At 43.3% G+C, this 25,880-nt stretch overlaps 1 protein-coding gene across 1 annotated transcript in view; it reads right to left on the bottom strand.

Annotated features, from left to right (window-relative positions):
- LOC140723002 (uncharacterized) overlaps positions 1 to 25,880 on the bottom strand; it is an 86,594-nt gene that overhangs the window by 6,699 nt on the left and 54,015 nt on the right. The window contains exons 11-15 of the mRNA XM_073037632.1: positions 24,840 to 24,923; positions 23,071 to 23,328; positions 14,764 to 14,839; positions 6,381 to 6,491; positions 710 to 805 (exon numbers count right to left, since the gene is read on the bottom strand). Coding sequence (XP_072893733.1) covers positions 710 to 805; positions 6,381 to 6,491; positions 14,764 to 14,839; positions 23,071 to 23,328; positions 24,840 to 24,923 — 625 coding nt within the window. The remainder of the gene's footprint in view (positions 1 to 709; positions 806 to 6,380; positions 6,492 to 14,763; positions 14,840 to 23,070; positions 23,329 to 24,839; positions 24,924 to 25,880) is intronic.

The raw sequence follows: 25,880 nt of genomic DNA, 5'->3' as shown, positions 1-25,880 counted from the left end.
GTGCTGGATGCGGATTGGACTGTAACATTTAAGAGAAGTTTGAATATGTACGTGGATGGGAGGCTATGTTGTGGGTGCAGGTAGATGGGACTAGGCAGAAGACCAGGTCGACATGGACTTACAAAATGAAGGGCCTGTTTATGTGCTGTAATGCTCTATGATGCTATTCGGCCGTCTGAGCCAGCTCTGTTACTCCATATGAACAGAAATGATTATTGAAATCAGATATGTCCTTAGCAACTGTAAGGTATCAGAGCTCACCACTTTTTATCAGCTATGCGCTTATCTAAAAATCCTTAAATGCCCCTAATGTATTATGGGCTTATGGTGTCTGCCTCTACCACCACCCATGGCAGGGAGTCCCACATACCCAGCACTTTCCATGTGAAGAACGTAACACTGGCATCTCCCAAAACTTTCCTCCAATTATGCCCCCGTGTTAGCCATTTCTGCCCTGGGAAAACGTCTCTGGCTAACCACTTTATCTATATCCCTTATTATTTTGTACCCCTCTATCAAATCACCTCTCATCCTCTTTCACTTTGGAGAGAAAAATCCTAGCTTGCCTGACTTCTTGTCTGAAGTCTTGTCAGAATGTTGTCGGTTTCTTAAACAATCCCCTCTCATTCTACAGACTTGTGAACATAAGCCCCAATCGATCCCAGCTCTCCTTCTGGGTTAACTCCCCTGGATGTAACAGGAAAGAAACCTGGTCAGGCCGGACCTTTTCTTTAAGGGCTGCTGCAAGGTCTTTGATTTTCTTGTCATCCTGGCAGGATTTCTGTTTCAGAGCATCTATCTCTTCCTAAAAGACAAGATACATTTCTTAGTTTCACGTGTCTAAAGGTCCAGGGCTGAGAACATGGACATCTGTGATGCAGACACTAAAAACAGTGTATAAATTGCTAATGTATACTGTCCACGAGACAGGTTAATACCGCATGTGGGTTGACATACCATTCAACACATGATGTAACTTGTGTAAATACAGTACAGTGCAAAACTCATAGGCACATATACTGCATATAGGGCTTTCCCTATCAACTGGGGTAGTTACCCACAAACACAAGAAAATCCTGATGAAGGGTCTCGGCCCAAAACATCGACAATTTACTCTTTTCCATAGATACTGCATGGCCTGCTGAGCTCCTCCACCATTTTGTGTGTGTTGCTTTTGGTTAACTGCCCCCCCACCCCCCCTAGATTTGTGAGTGAGGGTTAGAATCTGCTGTTGTTAGTTGATGGAAATGTGGGGTAAGAATAAAGTGGCATCAGTGCAGGGCTAATGAATAGGTGATTGATGTTCATTATAAACACAATGGGCCGAAGGGCCTGCTTATACACTTTGTGACCACGTGATCTTAAGAGAATTGCATTTATAATATATAACTATTTGTCAACGTGGAGCAGAGAGTGGGTTTGTAAATCTGATGGGAGCAAAGGATGTTGGGAATGGCAGGGGTAGAGTGCCGTGGGAGAGATGTGGGGCAAGTGGCAGAGAAGGAGTGCTGAGGCAGATAAGTGGCGCTGGTGCAGGCAAACCCAGCCCTGATTCCAAACAATTGGTTTATTGATCATTACAAAATTTCTCTCTGGTGCTTCCTGCTCCCTCCCCTCTCCCTTCCCCTTCTCCTAATCATAATTCCCCTCTCCCTGTCCTCTTCCCACTCTCAGTCTACAATAGACACCCATATCAGAATCAGGTTTATCATCACTCACGTATGTCATGAAATTTGTTTTTTTCTGTGGCAACAGTACAGTGCAATACAACAACTACTACAGTAGTGTCCAAAAGTCTTAGACATCCTAGCAATATGTACAGTGCCTATAAAAAGTATTCACCACCCCCCCCATTGGAAGTTCTTGAGTTTTATTATTTTACAATATTGAATCACAGTGGATTTAATTTGGCTTTTTTGACACTGATCAACAGAAAAGACTCTTTCATGTCCAAGTGAAAACAGATCTCTACAAAGTGATCTAAATTAATTACAAATACAAAACATAAAATAATTAATCGCTTAAGTATTGACCCCCTCCCTTAATCACTGGTGTCGCCAACTGGTTTTTAAAGTCACATAATTAATTAAATGGAGATCACAATGTTCCGTCGAGGTGTTTCAATTGATTGTAGTAAAAATACACCTGTATCTGGAAGGTCCAACTGCTGGTGAGTCAGTAATCTGGTAAAAATTACATCATAAAGACAAAAGAACACTCCAAGCAACTCTGCAAAAAGGTTATTGAAAAGCACAAGTCAGGAGATGGATCCAAGAAAGTTTCCAAGTCAGTGAATATCCCTCGGAATACAGCTAAGTTAATCATCAAGAAATGGAAAGAATATGGCACAGCTATAAATCTGCCTTGAGCAGGCTGTCCTCAAAAACCGAGTGACCATGCAGGAAGGGGACTAGTGAGTGAGACCACCAAGAGACCTATGACAACTCAGGAGGAGTTACAAGCTTCAGTGGCTGAGATGGGAGAGACTGCGCGTACAACAACTGTTGCCTGGGTGCTTCACCAGTCATCATTTTATGGGAGAGTGACAAAGAGAAAGCCACTGTGAAAAAACCCACAGGAAATCTCGGCTAGAGTTTTCTAGAACGCATGTGGGAAATTCTGAAATCAGCTGGAAAAAAGGTTCTATGGTCTGATGAAACCAAAATTGAGCTTCTTGGCCACCAGGCTAAGCGTTATGCTTGGCGTAAGCCAAACACTACACATCATCACAAACACGCCATCCCTACTGTTCAGCACGGTGGTGGCTGCATTGTGCTGTGGAGGTGCTTCACTGCAGCAGGCCCTGGAAGGCTTGTGAAGGTAGAGGATAAAACAAATGTGGCAAAATACAGGGAAATCCTGGAGGAAAACCTGATGCAGTCTGCAAGAGACTGTGACTTGGGAGAAGATTTATTCTCCAGCAAGACAATGACCCCAAGCATAAAGCCAAAGCTACATGGGAATGGCTTTAAAACAACAAAGTTAATGTCCTGGAGTGGCCAAGTCAGAGTCCAGACCTCAATCCAATTGAGAATTTGTGACTGGACTTGAAAAGGGCTGTTCACTCACAATTCCCATGCAATCTGACAGAGCTTGAGCAGTTTTGTGAAGAAGAATGGAGAAAAATTGTAACGTGCAGATATGCAAAGCCAATATCTGCATGCAGATATGCATATACTGACTTGGGGTGAGTAATTATGCAATTATTTTGTGTTTAATAATTGTAATAAATATTGACCAATTTGTAGAAATTTGTTTATGCTTTGACTCAAAGAGTCTTTTATGTCAATCAATGTCAAAAAAGCCCAATTAAATCCACTGTGATTCAATGTTGTAAAACAATAAACCACGAAAACATCGGGGGTGGGGTGGTATGAATATTTTTTATTAGGACGGTATATGTGCCCAAGATTTGCACAGTACTGTACACTCTCAGATACATGTACCTGTTTTCATTTAGTCACACTGAGCATTTATATTCAGCGTACAATTTTCCGTACATGTATATATAGTGTTTAGCTACTACCCTGTGTATATAGAACTTCAGAACTTAACAGTCCCTTCAACCCACAATATCTGTGCCAAATATAATGCCAAATTAATCTAAATCTTTTCTATTTCCATATAATCTATATCCCTTCATTCCCTGTATGTTCATGTATCTGTCTGAAATCCTCTTAAACACCATTCTTTAACCGGCTCCCACTGTAAGACCATAAGATCATAGGAGCAGTATTAGGCCATTCCAATATGACTTATGTGTTTTCCTTCTCAATCCCATCCTCCTGTCTTCTTCCTGTAACCTCTGATGCCCTTGCTAATCAAAGATCTATTAACCTCTACATTAAATATACCCAACGACTTGGTCTTTCCAGCCATCTCTGGCAATGAATTCCACAAATTCACTATCACCTGGCTAAAGAAATTCCTCATCATCTCTGTTCTAAAAGGACATCTTTCCCAGTAATGGAAACATCCTTTCCATCACTATCCCTGGCAGCCTATTCCAGGCACCAAACCCTCCATGTAAAAAGCTTGCCCTGCACATCTCCTTTAAACTTTCTCCCTCTCACCTTGATAGGACTCCCTCCCTATCAATTTATAAACTACCATCGGATCTCACCTCATTACCCACATTGGGGAGGAGGAACAGGAACGTGAAGATCCACACTGAATGATTCCCCTCAGCCATCAGATTTCTCAATGGCTCATGAATCCATGAACACTACCTCATTATTCATTTTTAATGCACTATTCATTAATTTTGTGACTTATAGTAATTTTATGACTTTGTACTGTACTGCTGCCACAAAGCAACACATTTCATGATGAATAAATCAGAGATAATAAACCTGATTTGGATTCTCAGCCTTTGATGTTCCAGAGAAAAGAATGCAAGTCTGTCCAACCACTCTTTGTGGCTAATACTCTAATCCAGGTAGAAAACAGGACCTTATTTCAGTACATTCCACAACCTTCCAAAGTAGCTGAATATATTGTATACATAGTTTTGTATACATGTGTTTATATACACTTTTCAGCCATACTGTGTATATACACTATATACTCAATTAGGTACTCCTGTATGTTTGTGGTCTTCTGCTGTTGTAGCCCATCCACTTCAAGGTTCGAAGTGTTGTGTGCTTAGAGATGTTCTCCTGCACACCACATTTGTAAAATGTGGTTATTTGAATTACTGTAGCCTTTCTGTCAGCTTGAACCAGTCTGGCCATTCTCTTCTGATCTCATTAACAAGGTGTTTTTCCTGGAGAACAGCTGCTCGCTAGACTTGTTCACACCATTCTCTATAAACTGTAGAGACTGGTGTGTACATCAAAAACCAAGAAGTTTCTGAGATACTCAAACCACCCCATCTGGCACAAACAATTATTCCATGATCAAAGTCACTTAGACCACATTTCTTTCCCATTCTGACGTTTGGTCTGAACAACAAATGAACCTTTTGACCACATCTGCATGCTTTAATGCATTGAGTTGCTGCCACATGATTGGCTGATTAAATATTTACATTAATGAGCAGGTATATCTAATAAAGTGACCACTGAGTGTAGGTGTGTTTGCATACATTGTGTTTAAGTATGTTCTGTATACAGCTGTATATATGTTTATATGCACTATGTTTAACCATACTGTGTATATATTGATATACTCTGTTTAGTCATATCGTGTGTCACGTAGCTGTGTCTCTCCTGTTCACTCTAACATTAACAGTGGCACAAAACATTCTTGAAAAAGTGTAATAAGTCAATTAGAATTCAGTCAGGGTTAGTGACTTACACACTGGACATTAGAGATTTATACTCTGCAGGAACTGGTACCGGATCCATTGTTGTTTGTCATCAATGTCAATGATCTGGATGATAATGTGGCAAACTGGATTAACAAATTTGTGGACAACACCAAGATTAGGGGCATAGTGGACAATGAGGAAGGCCATCAAAGCTTGCAGCAGAATCTGGACCAGCTGGAAGAATAGGCTGAAAATTGGTGGATGGAATTTAATGCAGCCAAGAGTGAAGTCTTGCACTTTTGGAGGACAAACTTATGGAGGACTTACACAGTAAATGGTAGGGCAGTGAGGAGTGAGGTAGAACATAGGGATCTGGGAATATAGATCAATAATTCCTCAAAAGTGGTGTTACGGATAGATAGGATCATAAAAAAAGCTTTTGCCACAGTGGCCTTCGTAAATTAGAGTATTGAGTACAGGAGTTGCAATGTTATGTTGAGGTTGTATAGGATGTTGTTGAGCCCAACTTTTAGCTTTGTGTGCAGTTCTGGTCACCTAACTACAGGAAAGATATTAATAAGATTGAAAGAATGCAGAGAAAATTTACACAGATGTTGCCAGGACCCAAGGAACTGAGTTATAGGGAAAGGTAGGAACAGGTTCGGACTTTATTCTCTGGAGCCTAGGGGAATGGGGGGAGATTTGACAGAAGTATACAAAACTATGAGGAGTAAAGATAGGGTAAGTGCAAGCAGGTTTTTTCCATTGAGGTAGGATGAGACCAAAATTAGAGGCCATAGGTTAAAGGTGAAATATTTAAGGGAAACCTGAGGGGGAACTTCTTCACTCAGAGGTGGAATGAGTTGCCAGCAGAGGTAGTGAATTGCAACATTTAAGAGAAGTTTGCATAAGTACAGTTGAATGCATGGGAGGGTTATGGTCCAGGAGTTGATGGAACTAGGCTGAATAAAAGTTTGGCATGGACTAGATGGGCTGAAGGGCTTTTTTTCTGTGCTCTACAGCTCTATGACTCTGTGATCTTATTTCATCTGATTGGTCTCAAAGTGCCAAGAGCTCTAGTTGATAGTAGTCCGGAGTACAGGTGAGTCTAGTTTCTCAGTGTACCTACCTTCAGCCTTGCCTCCACTGTATCCAGCTTCCTTGTCTCCAGCTGAAAGGCTCCTTTCATTGCTTCCAGCTGCTCTTTCAGGAATATCCACCGGTACTCTGACCTCTCCAGCTACAAGGGAAAAGCACAACTTAAGAACTTTACAGCACAATACAGGCTCTTTTCCCCACAATGTTGTGCCGATTTTTTAAACTACTTCAAGATCAATCTAATACTTTTGTCACGCATAGCCTTCCGTCATCCACGTGCTCATCTAACAGTCTCTTAAATACCCCTAATGTATCTGCCTCTATCACCACCCCCGGCAGTGTATTTCATGCATTCACCACTCTCTGTGTAAGAAACCTATCTCTGACACCCTGTACCTTCCACCAAACACCTTAGTTATGTCCCCTTGTATCAGCCATTTCAGCCCTGCTGGCTGTCCACTCTATCTATGCCTCTTATCATCTCATACATCTCTATTAAGTCACCTCTTGTCCTCCTTTGCTCCAAAGAGAAAAGCCTTAGCTTACTCAACCCATCCTCATAAGACCCTTTTCCCATGACATTCCCTTTAATGCAGGCAGCATCCTGACAAATCTCCCCTGCACCCTCTCTAAAGCTTCCACACCCTTCCTATGAAGAAGCTTCCAGAACTGAACGCGTTACTCCGTGGTCTAACAATGATCTTATGGAGCTGTAACATTACTTCACAGCTCTTGAACTCTATCCCCTGACTAATGAAGGCCAACATACCATACGCCTTCTTAACAACCCTATCAATTTTCTCTGCAGCTTAGAGGGATCTTGGACTTGGACCCCAAAATCCCTGCTTCTCCACACTGCTAAGAATCCTGCCTTTAAGCCTGCACTTTGCCTTCAAATTTGACCTTCCAAAGTGAATTACTTCACACTTGTCCAAGTTGAACTCCACCTGTCATTCCTCAGCCCAGCTCTGCATCCTGTCAGTGTCCCATTGTAACCTATGACAACTTTCCAGACTACCCACAACACCACCCACCTTTGTGTCATTTGCAAATTTACTAATCCATCCTCCACCTTCCTCAGCAAAGCCATTGATAAAGTTCACAAAGAGCAGGGGCCCCAGAATGCAGCCCTGCAGAAAACCACTGTCACTGACCCCTAGGCAGAATACGCTTCATCCACTACCATCCTCTTCCTTCATAACCTTCTGAAGCAGATGTCTTTTGCAATGTTGTCATTATTGGAACGTGAGAAACAGGCTTTGGTGAAGGGGTTGGAACCACTGCCTCACACTGCCGGAGACCTGGGTTCAATCCCAACGTCTGGAACTGGCAGTGTGGAGTTTGCATGTTCTCTCTGTGACTGTGTGAGTTCTCCCCCATGTTTTCATTCACATCCCAGAAATGCCCTTACTAATTAACCTCCGCTGTTAAATGGATCCAATGACTTGGCTTCCACTGCTCTCTGTGGCAATGAATTCCACAGATTCACCACCCTCATGACTCAGGGAAAAAGATTAAGACAGAGATGAGGAGAAACATCTTCTCTCAGAGTAGTGAATCTGTGGAATTCTCTGCCCAAGGAAGTTGTAGAGGCTATGTCATTAAATGTAGTTAAAACACAGTTTCTAAATTTCTGAATAACAGGGGAATTAAAGTTATGAGGAAAAGGCAGGTAGGTGGAGCTGAGCCCCACAGCCAGATCAGGCATGATTTTATTGAATGGCGGAGCAGGCTCAACTGGTCAGATGTCCTAATCCTGCACCTAAAGGTAGCAAGGTAGTGATACAGTTAGCACAACACTTTACCGTGCCAGCGATCACCAGTCAGGTTTTAATTCCCACGCTGACCATGTGGGCTTCTGGTTTCTTTCCCCATCAGAACCAGAATTATCATCACTGACTTTCAGTTTAGCAACGCTGAGATCATTTGGAAGTTTGGTTGACCCCTGGGTTCATATACTGGATCTGTATTGATGTGTTTATTGATGGATCCCTCTGTAGAGAGCCATGCTTCAAGAAACCCTCATGGAGAAAAGAGAAACAATGATGTCAACGATCAACGAATTGCCAGTAATCTCAGGATCTGGACAGCAAAGCCAGCACTTCCAACGGACCTCCCTCAAAGCTCGCCAATCAGAATTTCCTACTGCTAAATTGTTCACAGTGTTTCGAACCAGCCAACCAGATCACAATGTCTAATCAATATCCATTTGGACCCCAGAAGATTATATAAACCAGCATTCTGAGGAAACAACACCCTCAACTGTGCACAGATAACGGCTTCTCAATTGCAGCTGGAATGTCTGGAAACATTTTGCCAAGCCTGGCGATCAACCAAATTTCCAAACAGCCAACCCGAGCTACCAATATTTGAAACTGGGACCATTTTCAGAAATTTGCACTAAAATAGACTTTGTCTTTTTATTTTGTGTTCTTTCTTGTAAAAGATATATATATATATATATTTTAGATTGTTCTTGTGAATGATGATTATATCATATCAGAATCAGAAACAGGATCAGGTTTGCTATTACTTACTGTACATTGGTTGAGAAATTTGATGTTTTGCAGCAGCAATACAGTGCAATATGTAAACTTACTATAAATTACAAAATAAATATTGCAAAAAGAAGAATAACGAGGTAGTTTTCATAGGTTCATGGATCGCTCAGAAATTTGATGGTGGAGGGGAAGGAACTGTTCCTGAATCATTCAGTGTGTGCCTTCAGATTCCTGTATCTCTTCCCTGATGATATAACAAGAAGCTGTCATGTCCTGGTTGGTGAAGGTCCTACACACCCCCAAGGACATATGAATTTGTGAGTTAAATGTCTATTACCCCTAGTGACTGGGTAAGTGAGACAATTAGGTGGGGGGGGGTGATGGGAATGTGCAATGAATAAAATAAGCAATAGTAGAAATGGACAGGAGGTACAGAAGCAAGAGAAAATCAGTAGATGCTGGAAATCCAAGCAACAGATACGAAATGTTGCAGGAACTCAGCAGGCCAGGCAGCATCGATGGAAAAGAGTACAGTTGACGTTTCGGGCTGAGACCCTTCAGCGTACAGAACCCTGAAGTCCCACACCACCAAGCTCAGGAACATCTACTTCCCTTCAACCACTCGGTCCTGAACCAGCCAGCACAACACTACTTACTACCTTTACTAAGTATAGCGCACTTTTGCACTAAATTCAAACTTTTTTTGTTCAAATTGTGTTTGTTCCTGTAAAAATTGTGTATAATTTATTTTAATGTTTCTCTTGTGAATGCTGCTTTTATGAAGCTATGTACCTGTGATGCTGCTGTGAGTATGTTTTGCAGTACATCTGTGCCTACACATACTGTATCTGTGCAGATGTTAATAAACTAGACTATGAGTTGAAATGAGTGAAAACTTGCACCCTTCAGAGCTCCTTTAAATCTTTCCCCTCTGCCGGCAAGATAAAACCAGCAAACAAACGCAACATCTTGCAGACAGCTCACAAGATACTCTCCTCCTTCTAACTATAGTTCTTCTTCTGAATGCGATTAACTGCAGCCTGTGGTTTCCCTTTTAAGGATGTATTTTTGAGCCGACTAAATGATCTGGTGCTTCTTCGATCTCCTGGGATTTGATGTGGATGAGAGTGGAGAGTGCAGCCACGGCCATCGCTGTGTCGATTTCTCATGGTGGAGCATGCGCCCGTGGTTGTCTCCATCACTCTGCACCGATTAAAGCATCGAGCAAGACTAAGATCGTGGAGGATGAGAGTAGAAAACGAGCAGGTGTTCAGCACTGTCTGCCTGCATTTGCCCGGTCTCTTCCCACTGCTGCCAGTGGGCGGACGGTGCAGAACCCCTGGGTTCAGGAGGAGCATCTGGACACGTTTCACTTGTCTCAGCACTGAATGTGCTTCCCAGCACTTTCAGAGACTCTGCAGCTCATGTTCTTTGTGTTTTTGTTAACTACTTACTCTCTTCTTATCTGTGCAATTTGATCAAGGTGCTTCAGCACTGAATTGATCCTGTGGCCATGGCCTGCAGCTATCGGACTTCTGGATCAGCCTCATTCACCTCGGTGGCTCCATGGCCGTGAACTCACTTTCTGGGAATCTGGGGTTAATATTTTTGTTTACTGTTTGCACAATTTTTTCACCATTGGATGTTTGATGGACTTGTTGCATGGAGCTTTTCTATTGTATTCCTTTGTTTTGTGGATACTCATAAGAAGACGAATCTCAAGATTGTATATTGTGTAAATACTTTAATATGAGGATAAGAATTGGATGATTTAACAGTTGGCTGAGGAACTGGTGCAGGGGGCAGGAGTTCAGATTTATGGATTGTTGGGATCTCTTCTGGGAAAGTATAACCTGTACAAAAGGAACAGGTTACACCTGAATCTGAGTGGGTCCAATAACCTTGCAGGCAGATTGGCTACAGTTGTTCAAGTGAGTTTAAACTAATTTGGCAGGGGGATGGGAACTGGAGTGATAGTGCTGAAGAAGAGGTAGCTGGTTTACAAACAGAGGCAATTTGTAGTGAAACTGCTAGCAAGGAGAGGCTAATGACAGGGCAAAATTGCAGCCAACAGGATGAGTTGCAACAAAAAAGGCAAACAAGATCGGAAAGGGCAAACGCAGTATTGAAGGCGTTCTATTTGAATACATGCAGTACACGGATTAAGGTAGATGAACTTGTAGCACCGTTACAGATTGGCATGCTGGCATCACTGAATCATGGCTGAAAGAAGATTATAGCTGGGAGCTTAATGTCAAAGATACACAATGTATCAAAAGGACAGGCAGGAAGGCAGAGAGGGCAGCGATGCTCTGTTGGTAAAAATTGAAATCAAATCATTAGAAAGAGGTGACGTAGGGTTGGAAGGTGTTGAATCATCCTGGATAGAGCTGAGGAACTGCAAGGATAAAAAAACCCTGATGAGAGTTATATACAGACTCCCAAATCAGTAGTAAGAACATAATCTACAAATTACAATGGGAGATAGAAAATGCACGTCAAAAGGGCAATGTTACAATAGTCATGGGAGATTTCAATAAGCTGGTAGATTGGGAAAATCAGGCTGGTAATGGATTCCAAGAAGGGGAATTTCTAGAGTGCCTATAAGATGGATTTTTTTATAGCAGCATGTGGTTGATCCCACTAGGGGATCGGTTATTCTGGATTGGGTGCTTTGCAATGAACCAGAATTGATTAGAGAGCTTAGGGTAAAAGAATCCTAAGGGGGAAGTGATCATAATATGATCAAATTCACCCTGTAAATCTAGTCCGAAAGATGTGTTGGAAATCTTTGAAGAACTAACAAACAGGATAGACAAAGGAGAATTGGTTGATGTTGTGTACTTGGATTTCCAGAAGGCCTCTGACAAGGTGCCACACATGAGGCTGCTTAACAAGCGACAAGCCCATTGTATTACAGGTAATATTCTGGCACAGAAAAATCTGTAGCTGATTGGCAGGAGGCAAAGAATGGGAATAAAGGGAGCCTTTTCTGAATGGCTGCCGGTGACTAGTGGTGTTCCACAGGGGTCTGTGTTGGGTCTGATACTTTTTCTGCTATATGTCAATGATTTAGATGATGGCTTTGTTGCAAATTTTGCAGACATTATAAAGATAGATGGAGGGGCAGGTAGTTTTGAGGTCGTAAAGTGGCTACAGAAAAAGACAGATCAGGAGAATGGACAAAGAGACAAGAGATGGAATACAGTGTCAGGAAGTGTATGGTCACGCACGAGGGTAGAAGAAATGAAAAGGTGATTATTTTCTAAATGGAGAAAAAAAAACAAAAAATGGAGGTGCAAAGGACTTGGGAGTTCTTGAGCAGGATTCCCTAAAGGTTAATTTGCAGGTTGAGCTTGTGGTGTGGAAGGCAAATGCAATGATAGATAGATAGATAGATAGATAGATAGATAGATACTTTATTCATCCCCATGGGGAAATTCAACCTTTTTTCCAATGTCCCATACACTTGTTGTAGCAAAAACTAATTACATACAATACTTAACTCAGTAAAAAATATGATATGCATCTAAATCACTAACTCAAAAAGCATTAATAATAGCTTTAAAAAAAAAGTTCTTAAGTCCTGGCGGTTGAATTGTAAAGCCTAATGGCATTGGGGAGTATTGACCTCTTCATCCTGTCTGAGGAGCATTGCATCGATAGTAACCTGTTGCTGAAACTGCTTCTCTGTCTCTGTCTCTGGATGGTGCTATGTAGAGGATGTTCAGGGTTATCCATAATTGACCGTAACCTACTCAGCGCCCTTCGCTCAGCTACCGATGTTAAACTCTCCAGTACTTTGCCCACGACAGAGCCCGCCTTCCTTACCAGCTTATTAAGACGTGAGGCGTCCCTCTTCTTAATGCTTCCTCCCCAACACGCCACCACAAAGAAGAGGGCGCTCTCCACAACTCTCCATTAATGATCACTGGCTCCATATGAGGCCTAGATCTCCTAAAGTCCACCACCATCTCCTTGGTCTTGGTGATATTGAGACGCATTTATTATTAATGTTAGCATTTATTTCAAGAGGATTAGAACATAAAAGCAAGGATGCAATGTTGAAATTTATTAAGCACTGGGGAGGCCTCACTTGGAGTATTGTGAGCAGTTTTGGGCTCCTTATCTTAGAAAGAAAATGCTGAAACTGAAGAGGGTTCAAAGGAGGTTCACAAAAATGATTTAAGGATTAAGCAGATTGTCATGCGAAGAGTGTTTGATGGCTCTGGACCTGTATTCACTAGAATTCAGAAGAATGAGGAGTGACTTAATTGAAATCTATTGAATGGTGAAAGGCCTTGATGAAGTGGAGGTGGAGAGGCCGTTTCCTATGGTGGGAGAGTGTAAGACTAGAGGACATAGACTCAGATTAGATGGGTGTCCTCTTAAAATGGAGATGAGGATGAATCTCCTTAGCCAGAGGATGGTGAACCTGTGGAATTCATTGCCACAGGCAGCTGTGGAGGTCAAGTCTTTATGTATATTTAAGGCAGAGGTTGACAGATTCTTGATTAGTCAGGGCATGAAGGGATATGGGGAAAAGGCAGGAGACTGGGGCTGAGAGGAAAAATGGATCAGCCATGATGAAATGGCAGACTCAGTGGACCAAATGGCTTAATGTTGCTCCTATATCTAATTGTCTTAAAATAAATGTATGTTGAACTCTCACCTTAAACCTTTGTCCTCTAGTTTTAGGCTCCACTACTTGGAGGAAAATATAGTGATATTCTTGCCTATCTATAACCCTCATGATTTTAGAAGTACTCCAACCAGATAACATGAACATTAATTTCTGGTAATTTCTCCCTCTCCCTCTTCTCTTTTTCCATTCCCTCTTCTGGTTCTCCTCTTAGCCCTTTCTCTTCTCGTCACCAGCCCATCACCTGCCTCTGGTGTTGCTCTGGATTTTCCACCACCTGCAGAATCTCTTGTGCTTATGATTTAATAAACTTCTTACAGATCACACTTCAACTACTTTTGTTCTAGATAAATCCCTCTCCAGAATCTTTTCTTATTGCTCAAGCTCTCCATAAGACCATGACATAGGAGCAAAATTAGGCCACAAACTCACCACCCTCTGGCTAAAGAAATTGCTCCACATCTCTGTTTTAAACGGATGCCCCTCTATACTGAGGCATCTACTCTGTCTAGGCCTTTCAACATTCAAAAGGTTTCAATGAGATCCTCCCTCATCCTTTAAAATTCCTGTGAGTACAGGCCCAGAGCCATCAAAGATTCCTCATATGATAACCCTTTTATTCCTGGAATAATCCTTGTGAACCTCCTCTGAACCTTCTCCAACGCCAGCACATGTTTTCTTAGGTGAGGAGCCCAAAACTGTTCACAATACTCAAGGTGAGGCCTCAACAGTGTCTTAGAAAGCCTCAGTATCACATCCCTGCTCTTGTATTCTCGACCTCTTGAAATGAATGCTAACATGGCATTTGCCTTCCTCACCACCGACTCTACCTGCAAGTTAACCATTAGGGTGTTCTCCACAAAGACTCCCAAATCCTTTTGCAGCTCAGATTTTTGGATTTTCTCCCGATTAGAAAATAGTCTGCACATTTATTTCTACTACCAAAGTGCATGACCATGCATTTTCCAACGTTGTATTTCATTTGCCACTTTCTTGCTCATTTTCCTAATCTGTCCAAGTCCTTCTGCAGCCTTTCTGTTACCTCAACACTACCTGCCCCTCCACCAATCTTCGTATCATTTCCACAGTCCTGGCAACATCCTAGTGTAACTGGTGGTTGTTGGATGGCACGGACTCAGTGCGAGAGTCCATGAAGCTACAGCAAGCCTCCACAACCATTACTGTTTCAGTAACGTTGTTCGAGCGATAAGCTATTAACCTTTGTAATGATACTGAAAAGTGGTGCTCATCTGCTTAGAATGACAACTAACCAGCTGTTTGAGCATGTCAGCTGAATGAAGAGCTCGCTTGTTCTCCTGCAGAAGGAGGGACTCCCGTTCCCGAAGCCTGTGGTAAAGAACAAAGAGATCAGTGCTCACACCAGAGGCCATTCTTATCACTCTAGTTTGGTGGCCTTGGAGGGGAGTACATGTGCTTACTGTAGAGTGAAAGCTCTGGAATTACTAAAGCATGAAATCAAAACATGTGTGTTAGTGTGTGTCCATGTACGTGTGCCCATTCCGTCCCCGTGACCATCCAGGTCATGCTCTCTTTTTGCTGCTGCCGCCAGGAAGAAGGTACAGAAGCCTCAGAAATCAAAGCACCAGGCTTTGGTTCAGGAACAGTTATTACCCCTCAACCATCAGGCTGCTGAACCAGAGGGGATAACTTCACTTGCCCCATCACTGAATTGTTCCCACAACCTATGGACTCACTTTCAAGGATTCTTCATCTTACGTCTAGAATACTTATTGCTTATTTATTTATAATTTTTTTCTTTTGTATTTGCAGCTTGTTGTCTTTTGCACATCAGCTGTTTGTCTGCCCTGTTGGGGGCACCCTTTCATTGATTCCATTGTGTTTCCTGGATTTACTGAGTATGGCTGCAAGAAAATGAATCTCAGGGTTGTATATGGTGTGTACTTTGACAATAAGTTTACTTTGAAGTCCAGCAGAACCCTCCCAAATGGAATCAGAAGAATGAATTGCTAAGAGATACAGTGAAGGAGAGACGTGATTGAGATTGCTTTTTGAAACACCAAGTGGATGTTTAAGACATAGAAGCAGAATCGGGCCATTTGGAGTCTGTTCCACCATATAATCATCCTTTCTTCTGTAATCTTTGGTGCCCTTACTAATCAAGAACCAATCAACCTCACTTCCACTGTAAATATACCTAATAACTTGACCCCCACAGTGACTTTTGCAATAATTAATTCCACGCATTCACCACTCTCACATAAGAAATTTATCCTCCTCTCTGTTTTAAAGGGACATCCTTCTGTTCTAAGACTGTGACCTCTGATCCTTGATTTTCCCTCCATTGGAAACATCATTTCCACATCCACCCAGGCCTTTCTAAAAGGACTCGAGGGGCAACTTCTTCATGCAGAGAAATAAGCTGCTGAAGGAAGTGGTTGAGGTAAGTACATTAAGAACATTTAAAAGATACCCGGGCAGGTACGTGGATAGGAAAGATTTAGAGGGATATGAACCAAATACAGGCGAGTGGGTCTCGTTCAGATGAAGCAGCACTCAAAATGCTGGAGGAACTCAACAAGTCGGGCAGCATCTATGGAGAGAAGTAAGTATTTGATATTTCAGACTAAGACCTTTTATTCTGGAAAGGAAGGAGGCAAGAGGCCAAAATAAGGAGGAGGTTGGAGGGGAAGTAGTACAAACTGGCAGACAATAGGTGAGACAAGGTGGGAAGAAGGAGGTGATAAAGGGCTGAAGAAGAAATCCGACAGGTGAGGAGAGCAGACCATGGGAGAAAGAGAAGGAGGAGGGGCACAAAGAGAGGTGACGAGCAGGTGAGAGAAAGAGAAGGGGTGGGAGGGGAACCAGAACGGAGAGTGGAAAAAGAGAGAAGGGGAGGGGGTAGAAGATACCAGAAGCTGAAGATGGTCGACATGGACACATTAAGCCGAAGGACCTGTTTCCCTGTTTATTACACTATGATAAAGCCTTTGCTCTCCTGATCAGTCACTGACATATTTGTTGGCCTTCTGTTGACCTACGGTCCATACAAGAACATCCGGGGCTCTCTGAATATCAGCACTACCAAACCTTTATTTGTTTTTGTTCTCTCTCCTTCTACCCCAATCTGAACCGATCTCCAACAAGTCTATGCCTTCTCACTCGAGATGACACCAGCCACCCTCGACACCAGGAGGTGCCCGAGGGTTGCCTTTACAGCGTGCTCTCACGGGAGGGAACATGATCAACTTTAGCAAATTGATTAACATCAGCATCAGCAAGCAGGAGAATAAACCATTATGGCAACCATCCCCAGGCAGCGGAAGTTAATCAACAACTGCACCAGACACCCTGTGGGAACATTGACAAATAATAATAGAATCTTAATGTGATTTCAGATCCCATTATCTTGTTACACTGTAGTGCACACATCTGTCATATCATTGTTGTCTGCTTGTGTTATGACCCTTTGAAATAAACAAATTTACATGCGCTTGAAGGCCAGCAATGTGGACATGGGACAAAGGACGTTCAGAGTCCAGGCTGCCGCTCTGTGCTCGAAGCCCAGTAGCGTGTACAGGTGATGAAGGTCATCGCTGGATTTTGGGTTGTCTCAGTCCATCGGGTTCCGGGACTGGATGTCTGAGTGAGCAGGGGGCATGACAACAGGTCAGTCAATGGGCCCGAAATTCTAGCCTGGAGTTCGAGGTCCTGTCCTCAGCCAGACCGGGGGTCAATACTGAATACTGAAGCCCAAAAGTCAATCAGAAGTCTGGAAGTCAAAGCCAATGGCCAAAGCCTGGAGTCCCGATGACCTGTCCTGGGGTTGGAGGACTGTCTGTGTTTGTGGGTGGGTAGGAGGGAGAAAAAGGCTTGTTTTGCTGTTGTTTTGGTGTGTGTTGTGTTCAGTGTTGTTCTGCTGAGCATTGTGAGCTGCTAGGTTGGTGCCAGAATGTACGGTGATACCTGCGGGCTTCGCAACGTACATCGTTAGGTTGTGTCGGTTGTTATTTCACTGTATGTTTCCATGTGGTACATGTGATAAATCTGGTTGCCCTGTTATAGGAAAGGTGATAAGATCATTAGATAAGATATATATTTGGGGGTCGATGTAATTGATCCATTTTGTTTGATTTTGTACAGGAGGAGGGATTTGGGGGTTGACGTGTCTGATCTGTTTTGTTTTTTTGCAGGGAGGAGGGATTTGGGGGTTGACGTGCCTGATCTGTTTTGTTTGTTCTTTTTGTAGGGAGGAGGGATTTGGGGGTTGACGTGCCTGATCTGTTTTGTTTGTTCTTTTTGTAGGGAGGAGGGATTTGGGGGTTGACGTGCCTGATCTGTTTTGTTTGTTTTGTAGGGAGGGGGATTTGGGGGTTGACGTGCCTGATCTGTTTTGTTTGTTTTGTAGGGAGGAGGGATTTGGGGGTTGACGTGCCTGATCTGTTTTGTTTGTTTTGTAGGGAGGGGGGATTTGGGGGTTGACGTGCCTGATCTGTTTTGTTTGTTTTGTAGGGAGGGAGATTTGGGGGTTGACGTGCCTGATCTGTTTTGTTTGGTTTTTGTAGGGAGGGGGGATTTGGGGGTTGACGTGCCTGATCTGTTTTGTTTTTTTTTGTAGGGAGGGGGGATTTGGGGGTTGACGTGCCTGATCTGTTTTGTTTTTTTTTGTAGGGAGGGGGGATTTGGGGGTTGACGTGCCTGATCTGTTTTGTTTTTTTTTTGTAGGGAGGGGGGATTTGGGGGTTGACGTGCCTGATCTGTTTTGTTTGGTTTTTGTAGGGAGGGGGGATTTGGGGGTTGACGTGCCTGATCTGTTTTGTTTTGTTTTTGTAGGGAGGGGGGATTTGGGGGTTGACGTGCCTGATCTGTTTTGTTTTTTTTTGTAGGGAGGGGGGATTTGGGGGTTGACATGCCTGATCTGTTTTGTTTGGTTTTTTTTGTAGGGAGGGGGGATTTGGGGGTTGACGAACCTGATCTGTTTTGGTTTTTTTTGTAGGGAGGGGGGATTTGGGGGTTGACGTGCCTGATCTGTTTTGTTTGGTTTTTGTAGGGAGGGGGGATTTGGGGGTTGACGTGCCTGATCTGTTTTGTTTTGTTTTTGTAGGGAGGGGGGATTTGGGGGTTGATGTGCCTGATCTGTTTTGTTTTTTTTTGTAGGGAGGGGGGATTTGGGGGTTGACATGCCTGATCTGTTTTGTTTGGTTTTTTTTGTAGGGAGGGGGGATTTGGGGGTTGACGTGCCTGATCTGTTTTGTTTGGGTTTTTTTTGTAGGGAGGGGGGATTTGGGGGTTGACGTGCCTGATCTGTTTTGTTTGGTTTTTTTTTTGTAGGGAGGTGGGATTTGGGGGTTGACGTGCCTGATCTGTTTTGTTTGGTTTTTTTTTGTAGGGAGGTGGGATTTGGGGGTTGACGTGCCTGATCTGTTTTGTTTGGTTTTTTTTTGTAGGGAGGTGGGATTTGGGGGTTGACGTGCCTGATCTGTTTTGTTTGGGTTTTTTTTGTAGGGAGGGGGGATTTGGGGGTTGATGATCGTGCTGCCTTTCCTTTTTGTCTTGGTTTCACGGCTATGCGGATAATTGAAGAAATTCCCAGTTGTATACTTTGATAATAAATGAACCTTTGAACGTTTATCCCTCCATAGATACTTTCGACTTGGTGAATTCCTCCAGCTTGTTGTGAGTTTTGCTCATTAAACTAGGCAGGGTGCAGAAGAAATTTACCAAGAGGCTACCACAACTTAAGAGCCTGAGTTACAGGAGAGGTTGTGAAGACTAAACCTTCTTTACCTGGAATGTAGGAGATTGAAGGCTGATCTAAAAGAGATATACAAGATCACAAGGGGTATATAAAGTGTGAAAGCCCATATTATTTTTCCTAGGGGTAAGGTGCCTGAAACAAGAGGACATAGGTTTAAGGTCAGAGGCCAGAGATTTAAAGGGCATATCAGGGGCAACTTCTTAACTCAAATGGTGATGTGTATTGGGAATAAGCTGCCAGAAATAAAGATAACGCTTAGCTTTATTTGTCATAGGTATTTTGAAATATACAGTGAAATGCATTATTTTGTGTCAGCAGCCAAAACAGTCTGGGTAAACTGGAAATGTAGTCATGCTTCCAGCACCAACATAGCATGCCCACAAGTTAGTAACCCTGACCCTAACCCGTACATCTTTGGAATGTGGGAAGGAAACGGACCACTCCAGGGAAGCCCAAGTGGTCATTGGGAGAATGTACAAACTCCTTATAGACAGCAGTGGGAATTGAACCAGGGTCACTGGCACTCTAAAACGTATCGCTAGCTGCTACGCTACCGTGCCGCCAAAATAATGGCCGGCACATCAACAACATTTAAAAGCCATCTGGGTAATCACATGGATAGGAGGGGTTTAGAGGGATAGGGGACCAGCTCAATGGATAGCACAGTCGGCAGGCACATTGGGCTGAAGGGCCTGACTCTGTGCTGTATGACTCTGTGACTCCTAAGCCCATGGCCACAAGCTGTATCTGGGACTTCATTTCTGGTCAGATCCATTGTGACTGAACAAACCCATTCCTTTATTCATTCTCAGGGTTGAAGTTTTGGGTTAGTATCTGCTGTCCCACCAGTAAAGAAGTCCCTTAGTGGAGAAGTTTCTCCCAGACTTATTTTAAGATTTTGCCCCTTAAATCCTGGATTCCTCAATCTGGGCTAACTTCCCTGTCTGGAGCCCATTAAAGTTGGGGTCCATGCAAGTTGATAGGGTTGTTAAGAAGGCATATGGTATATCGGCCTTCATTAGTTGGGGGATTACATTCAAATGTGGTGAAGTATTGTTACAGCTCTCTAGCCTCCTGATGAGACCACACTTGTGTTCAGTTCTGGTCCCCTCATTATAGGAAAGATGAGGAAGCTTCAGAGAAGATGCAGAGGAGGCTTACCAATACGCTGCTGCTTTCGAGGCACAGCTTATGAGAACAGGCTGAGCAAGCTAGGACTTTTCTCTTTGGAGTTAAGAAGGCAGAGAGAGGCTTGGCAGAGGTGTACAAGATGATAAGAAGCATAGAGCGGTCAGCCAGATACTTTTCCCCCAGGATGACAGAAATATGGAGGGCTATGTAGAAGGGAAAGATTAAAAGGTCGGCATAACATTGTGGTCCGAAGTGCCTGTACCGTCCTATTCTATTCTATGTTCTATCCATTCGATTCTTCCTCATAGCTCAGCCCTGGAAGCAATTTGCTGCGTATGTAGCGATTGGTGTAAGACTTCACAGCACCAGTTGTAAGATGAGGGTTTGATTCCAGCCGCTGTCTGTAAGGAGTCTTATGTTCTCTCCGTGACCACGTGCATTTTCTCTGGCTGCTCCGATTTCCCCCCCATATTCTAAAGATTTCGGGTAGATGGAGCTCGTCAGCCTGGGAAGGCAGTCCATCTAAGAGAGGGAAAACTCTGATTTCAAACCTCTGCTGCCTTGCGGCCATACCCACTCATGGGAAAGGCTTTGGGAGCAAACCCTGAGGACAAATCTGGAGCTGGAGTCCCTAAGGCAGTCCGACATTGCCTCCAACCTCACTCTGGCAACTCCTACAACAACACTGGTGCCAAGCTGTACCAGTCCTTGCCCTTCCCATGGACAACATCGGTGGCGTGGAGAGGGGAGACTTGCTGCACGGGCAACTGCCGGTCTTCCATGCAACCTTGCCCAGGCCCGCGCCCTGGAGAGGACACTCCAGACTGAAGCAAGACTTTCCAGGCGCAGATCCATGGTCTCGCGAGACTAACGGATGCCACACACATTCAAAAGATATAGGGATAGGGTTAGTGAGTTGTGGGCATGTTATGTTGGTGTCGGAAACACAGACTGCCCCAGCACATCCTTGCTGATTTGATTTGATGCAAACAATGCAGTTCACCGTGTGTTTCAATGTACATGTGACAAATAAAACTAACTTTTAATCTTCACAAGATATTAGATCATGATTCTCAGTCTGGGGTGGCCTGCAGAGGTCACAGGGGCCTGTGACATATTGCCCCAATGTAGACAGAAAGTTCAGAGGTGAAGAATATACCCTACCCTTCCATTACCTGCCCCAGTGCAGCACTACTGGCTGTGGCTGGGACAACCCTGATTCCATAACAGGAACAACCAGTGATGCCTTCGGATATTTATTAGACAGTGGAGGGCAGGAATTCTCTAGGGCTGATGTTGGGATATCATGGGGAGCAATGAGAATGCTTTTCCACAACTGGACAGGGAGCATCAAGAGGTTGGATTTTGGAACCGAATCTCAGGGTCCTTAACTGCTGAGATGGGGGCTGGACTGAGCTCCCCCATTGTAAAAACTAACCACGACTCCTCATTCACATCAACACCGGATGATGCAGTCAACCTGCTAATCTTGAAGTCAACTCTTGCCTCGGCAAGAGTGTCTACCTCTGTGGGTTAATGGTATCCTGTATATTGTAGAACCACCACGTCCTGGAATAATACAGGACATCATGCATGTTTGACAAACTTTGCTCTGATAACTAATAGTAAGCATCAATGAAGGCTTTATGATGAATTTGGCATGTATGGATCTCCAAAAGATATCAGAGAAACTTTTTCATATGTAACAGGGTGTGGGGCCTGGCCTTAATTACTCATCTCTAGCTGCCCTTGAGAAGGTGGTGGTGAGTTGCCTCTTTGAGCCACCAGTGTCCCTGAGGTGTGGGTAAACCCACAATATTGTTTGAGAGATAGTTTAACCCAGTGAGAAAGGAATGGCGGTGTATTTCCAAGACAGGGTGATGTGTGGCTTGGTGGGTGACTCCCAGGGAATGGGGTACCCTGTGCTAATGCTGCCCTTGTCCTTCTAGGCAGTAGAGTTGGTGGGTTTAGAAGGTGCTGTCTGAGGAGTCCCAGTGAGTCACTGAGGTGAGTCCTGAAGATGGTACAAACTGCTATGGCTGTGTGGTGGCGGTGGAGTGAGTGCATGGTTGTGGATGGAGTTCTGTCAAGTGGGCTGCTATTTCCTGCATGGTGTCGCTGCCTACGAAACTACTTCAGTTCAGCTTCTGTCAGTGGTAAGCCCAGAATATTGATAGTGTGGGATTCAGTGATGATTATGGCTTAGAATGTCAGGGGGTGATATTGTAGCTGGATTTTCTCTTGTTGGATCCCATAATTCACTGGCCTGGTAGGAGTGCATGATAGGACAGTGTAGAGTGAACTTAATTCTATCTAACCCTAGGAGTGTGTGATGGGATAATGAAGAGCAAGTTTGGGTCTCGGCCCAAAACATACTTCTTTCTCTAGATGCTGCCTGGCCTGCTGCATTCCACCAGCATTTTGTGTGTGTTCCTGGGAGTGTGCGATTGGACAGTGTAGAGTGAGTTTTACTTTACCTAACCCTGGGAGTGTGTGATGGGGCAGTATAGAGTGAGATTTACTATATCTGATCTTGAGAGCGTGTGTTGGGACAATGTAGAGTGTGTTGAACTCTAACTGACCCTGGGAGTGTGTGTGCTAGGATGGAGTAGAGGGAGCATACAGAGGTACAGAGACAGTTTAATCATGAGAGCGTGGAAAAGCAGGATGAAAGGAGTGTGGTGACCGGAGTTATCAAGATGACACTTACTTTTGGATCTCAGCCCACATCTCCCCCTTCTCATTCCTGAGAGCTGACAGCTCAACACTGGTAGCGATGAAGTCAGACTGCAGGACAGTCAGCTCCTTGAGGGCACTCTCCAGAGCGCAGGCACCTTCCGCCGACTTCCCGGGCTGCCTCTCCTCATTCCGCAGGACCAAAATCTGGGTAGTGCCTGTTTCACCAAGCATCTGCTCCAAAGATTCCACAGAGCAATCCCGTGCACTTCTTCCATTGATCTCGATCAGCCTGAAACAGAGAGTATGGAGAACAGCATAGAGTACCTCCACACACAATGTTAGCTGCAGAAACAGGTCATTCACCTTTTTAACACCACACTATCTGCTTTTACAAAGCTGCTCAAAGGTCTTCTACTTGTCCTGAATCTTGGATACTAATCGCTGGTTCTATGGTCATATCTACGCCGATTTCCAATGCATTCATTGCATCTGACAATAATATTTGATTTTATCTACTCTGGATATTCTTTCTTCCCCCCCCCCCCACCTCCCTCCCAATAAGATCAAAAGACATAGGAGCAGAGCGAGGCCTTTTGGCCCATTAAGTCTGATTTATTATTCCTCTCAGCCCTCATCTCGTCTTCTCCCTGTAACCTTCAATGCCCTTACCAATCAAGAACCTATCAACATCCACTTTAAATATACTCAAAGACTTATCCTCCACAGCAAACTGTGGCAATGAGTTCCACAGATTCAGTATCTCCCATCGGGCAGAAGATACAAAAGTCTGAAAGCATACATCGCCGGGCTCAAGCACAGCTTCTATCCCGCTGTTATAAAACTATTCACTGTATCAAAGTCAAAGTATCATTTGTTATTAAAGTACATATACATATGTCAACATATGCCACCTTGAGATTCATTTTCTTGCAGGCATTTACAGGAAAATAAAGAAATACAATAGAATTTAAGAAAAACCATAAAGAGTGGCAAACAACCCCTGTGCAAAAGAAGACAAATCATGCAGGTAAAAGGTAAGTAATACTGGGAACATGAGTTGAAGAGTCCTTGAAAATTAGTCTGTAAGTTATGGAATTAGCTCAGAGGTCTGGTAGGTGAAGTTATCCGTGCCAGTCCAGGAGCCTGATGGTGGTAGAGTATTAACTGCCTCTGAACCTGGTAGTGGGGGATCTAAAGCTCCTGTATCTCCTGCCTGATGGTAGCAGCAAGAAGAGAGTGTGGACTGGATGGTGGATGCTGCTTTCCTGTGGCAGCGCTCCTTGTGAATGAGCTCACTGGTGGGGAGGGCTTTTCCTGATGGACCACCTTCTGGTACATGTGGCAATGATAAACTGACACCAATACAAAAAAAGCATAAACCACAGGGTAAGATATTGGGTGGGGACTAATGTTCCAGGTTGTGAGTTCAAACCCCACCATGCTCATGGTGGAACTTAAATTCAATTATTTACAGTGCCTATAGAAAGTATTCACCCTCCCTTTGGAAGTTTTCATGTTTTATTGTTTTACTACATTGAATCACAGTAGATTTAATTTCTCTTTTTGACATCGATAAACAGAAAAGACTCACGTCAAAGTGAAAACCGATCTCTACAAAGTGATCAAAATTAATAACAAATATAACACACAAAATAATTGATTGCATAAATATTCACCCTCTTTAATATGACATACTAAATCATCACAGGTGCAGCCAATTGGTTTTAGAAGTCACATAATTAGTTAAATGGAGATCTGCATGCAGTCAAGATGTTTCAATTGAGTGCAGTAGAAATACACCTGTATCTGGAAGGTCCAACTGCCAGTGAGTCAGTATCCTGGCAAAAATGACACCATGAAGACAAAAGAACACTCCAAGCAACTCTGCGAAAATGAATGACAGTTAAAACCCCAAAGCTCCCCCTCAACTCCCCCCTACCAGACACAAGCAGCAGTAAGGCGTATGGCTTGTATCTCTCTAAACCTTTACTATCCATGTACTGTCCAAATGTCTTTTAAAAATTGTAATTGAACCCACATCTACAGCTTCTTCTGACAGATTGTTGCACCCAGGTCATGCCATCGTCTGACATCCATCATTGGATAGGAGGTACAGTCCCACACCACTAATTCAAGAACTGCTACTTCTCTTCAACCATTCTGATCTTGAACACAACTCTAATCACTATATTTTAGCAACATAATGACCACTTTGATTACTTTGCATTAAAATGGATATTTTTTGTTCTAATTGTTTTCTGTCTTGTAAAGATTGTATAGAAATTATTTTTTTTGTAATTTTTTTATTGAAGTTCATTATCAAACAAACATTTCCATAAGATGTATTTCAGACATTGTGTATATATATATAATGTAATCATATATGTCATAAATCTCCACATAGGAAGTATTTTTAAATTATGTTTTTCTCTTGTGAGTGTTGTGTATCTTGATGCTATATGCCTGTAATGCTGCTGTAGGTAAGTTTTTCATTGCACCTGTGCACACATAAACTTGTGCAGATGACAATAAACTCAACTGTGACCTTGACCTGAGCTGGGAATGGAATTCACATTCTATGATTCCATATAAACTGCACAAACACACACAAAAAATGGAAAGATGGGATTTGAGGATGAAATGAGAGGAGATTTCTATAGAATATAGAAGCAGTGTGGTATCCCCACTATCCAGGTCATTCCAACAATGACCATCTACCACAGGGCACGAGGTACAGAAACCTGAAGTCCCACATCACTCAGTTCAAGAACAACTACTTTCATTCTACCTTTTGGTTCATGAACAAAGTGGCAACCCTTAATCACTGTATGTTATCAACAG

Source organism: Hemitrygon akajei, chromosome 3, assembly GCF_048418815.1.
Source record: "Hemitrygon akajei chromosome 3, sHemAka1.3, whole genome shotgun sequence".
Taxonomy (NCBI): domain Eukaryota; kingdom Metazoa; phylum Chordata; class Chondrichthyes; order Myliobatiformes; family Dasyatidae; genus Hemitrygon; species Hemitrygon akajei.
Note: the sequence above shows the minus strand (reverse complement) of the source record. Positions and strands in the feature narration are given on the sequence as shown.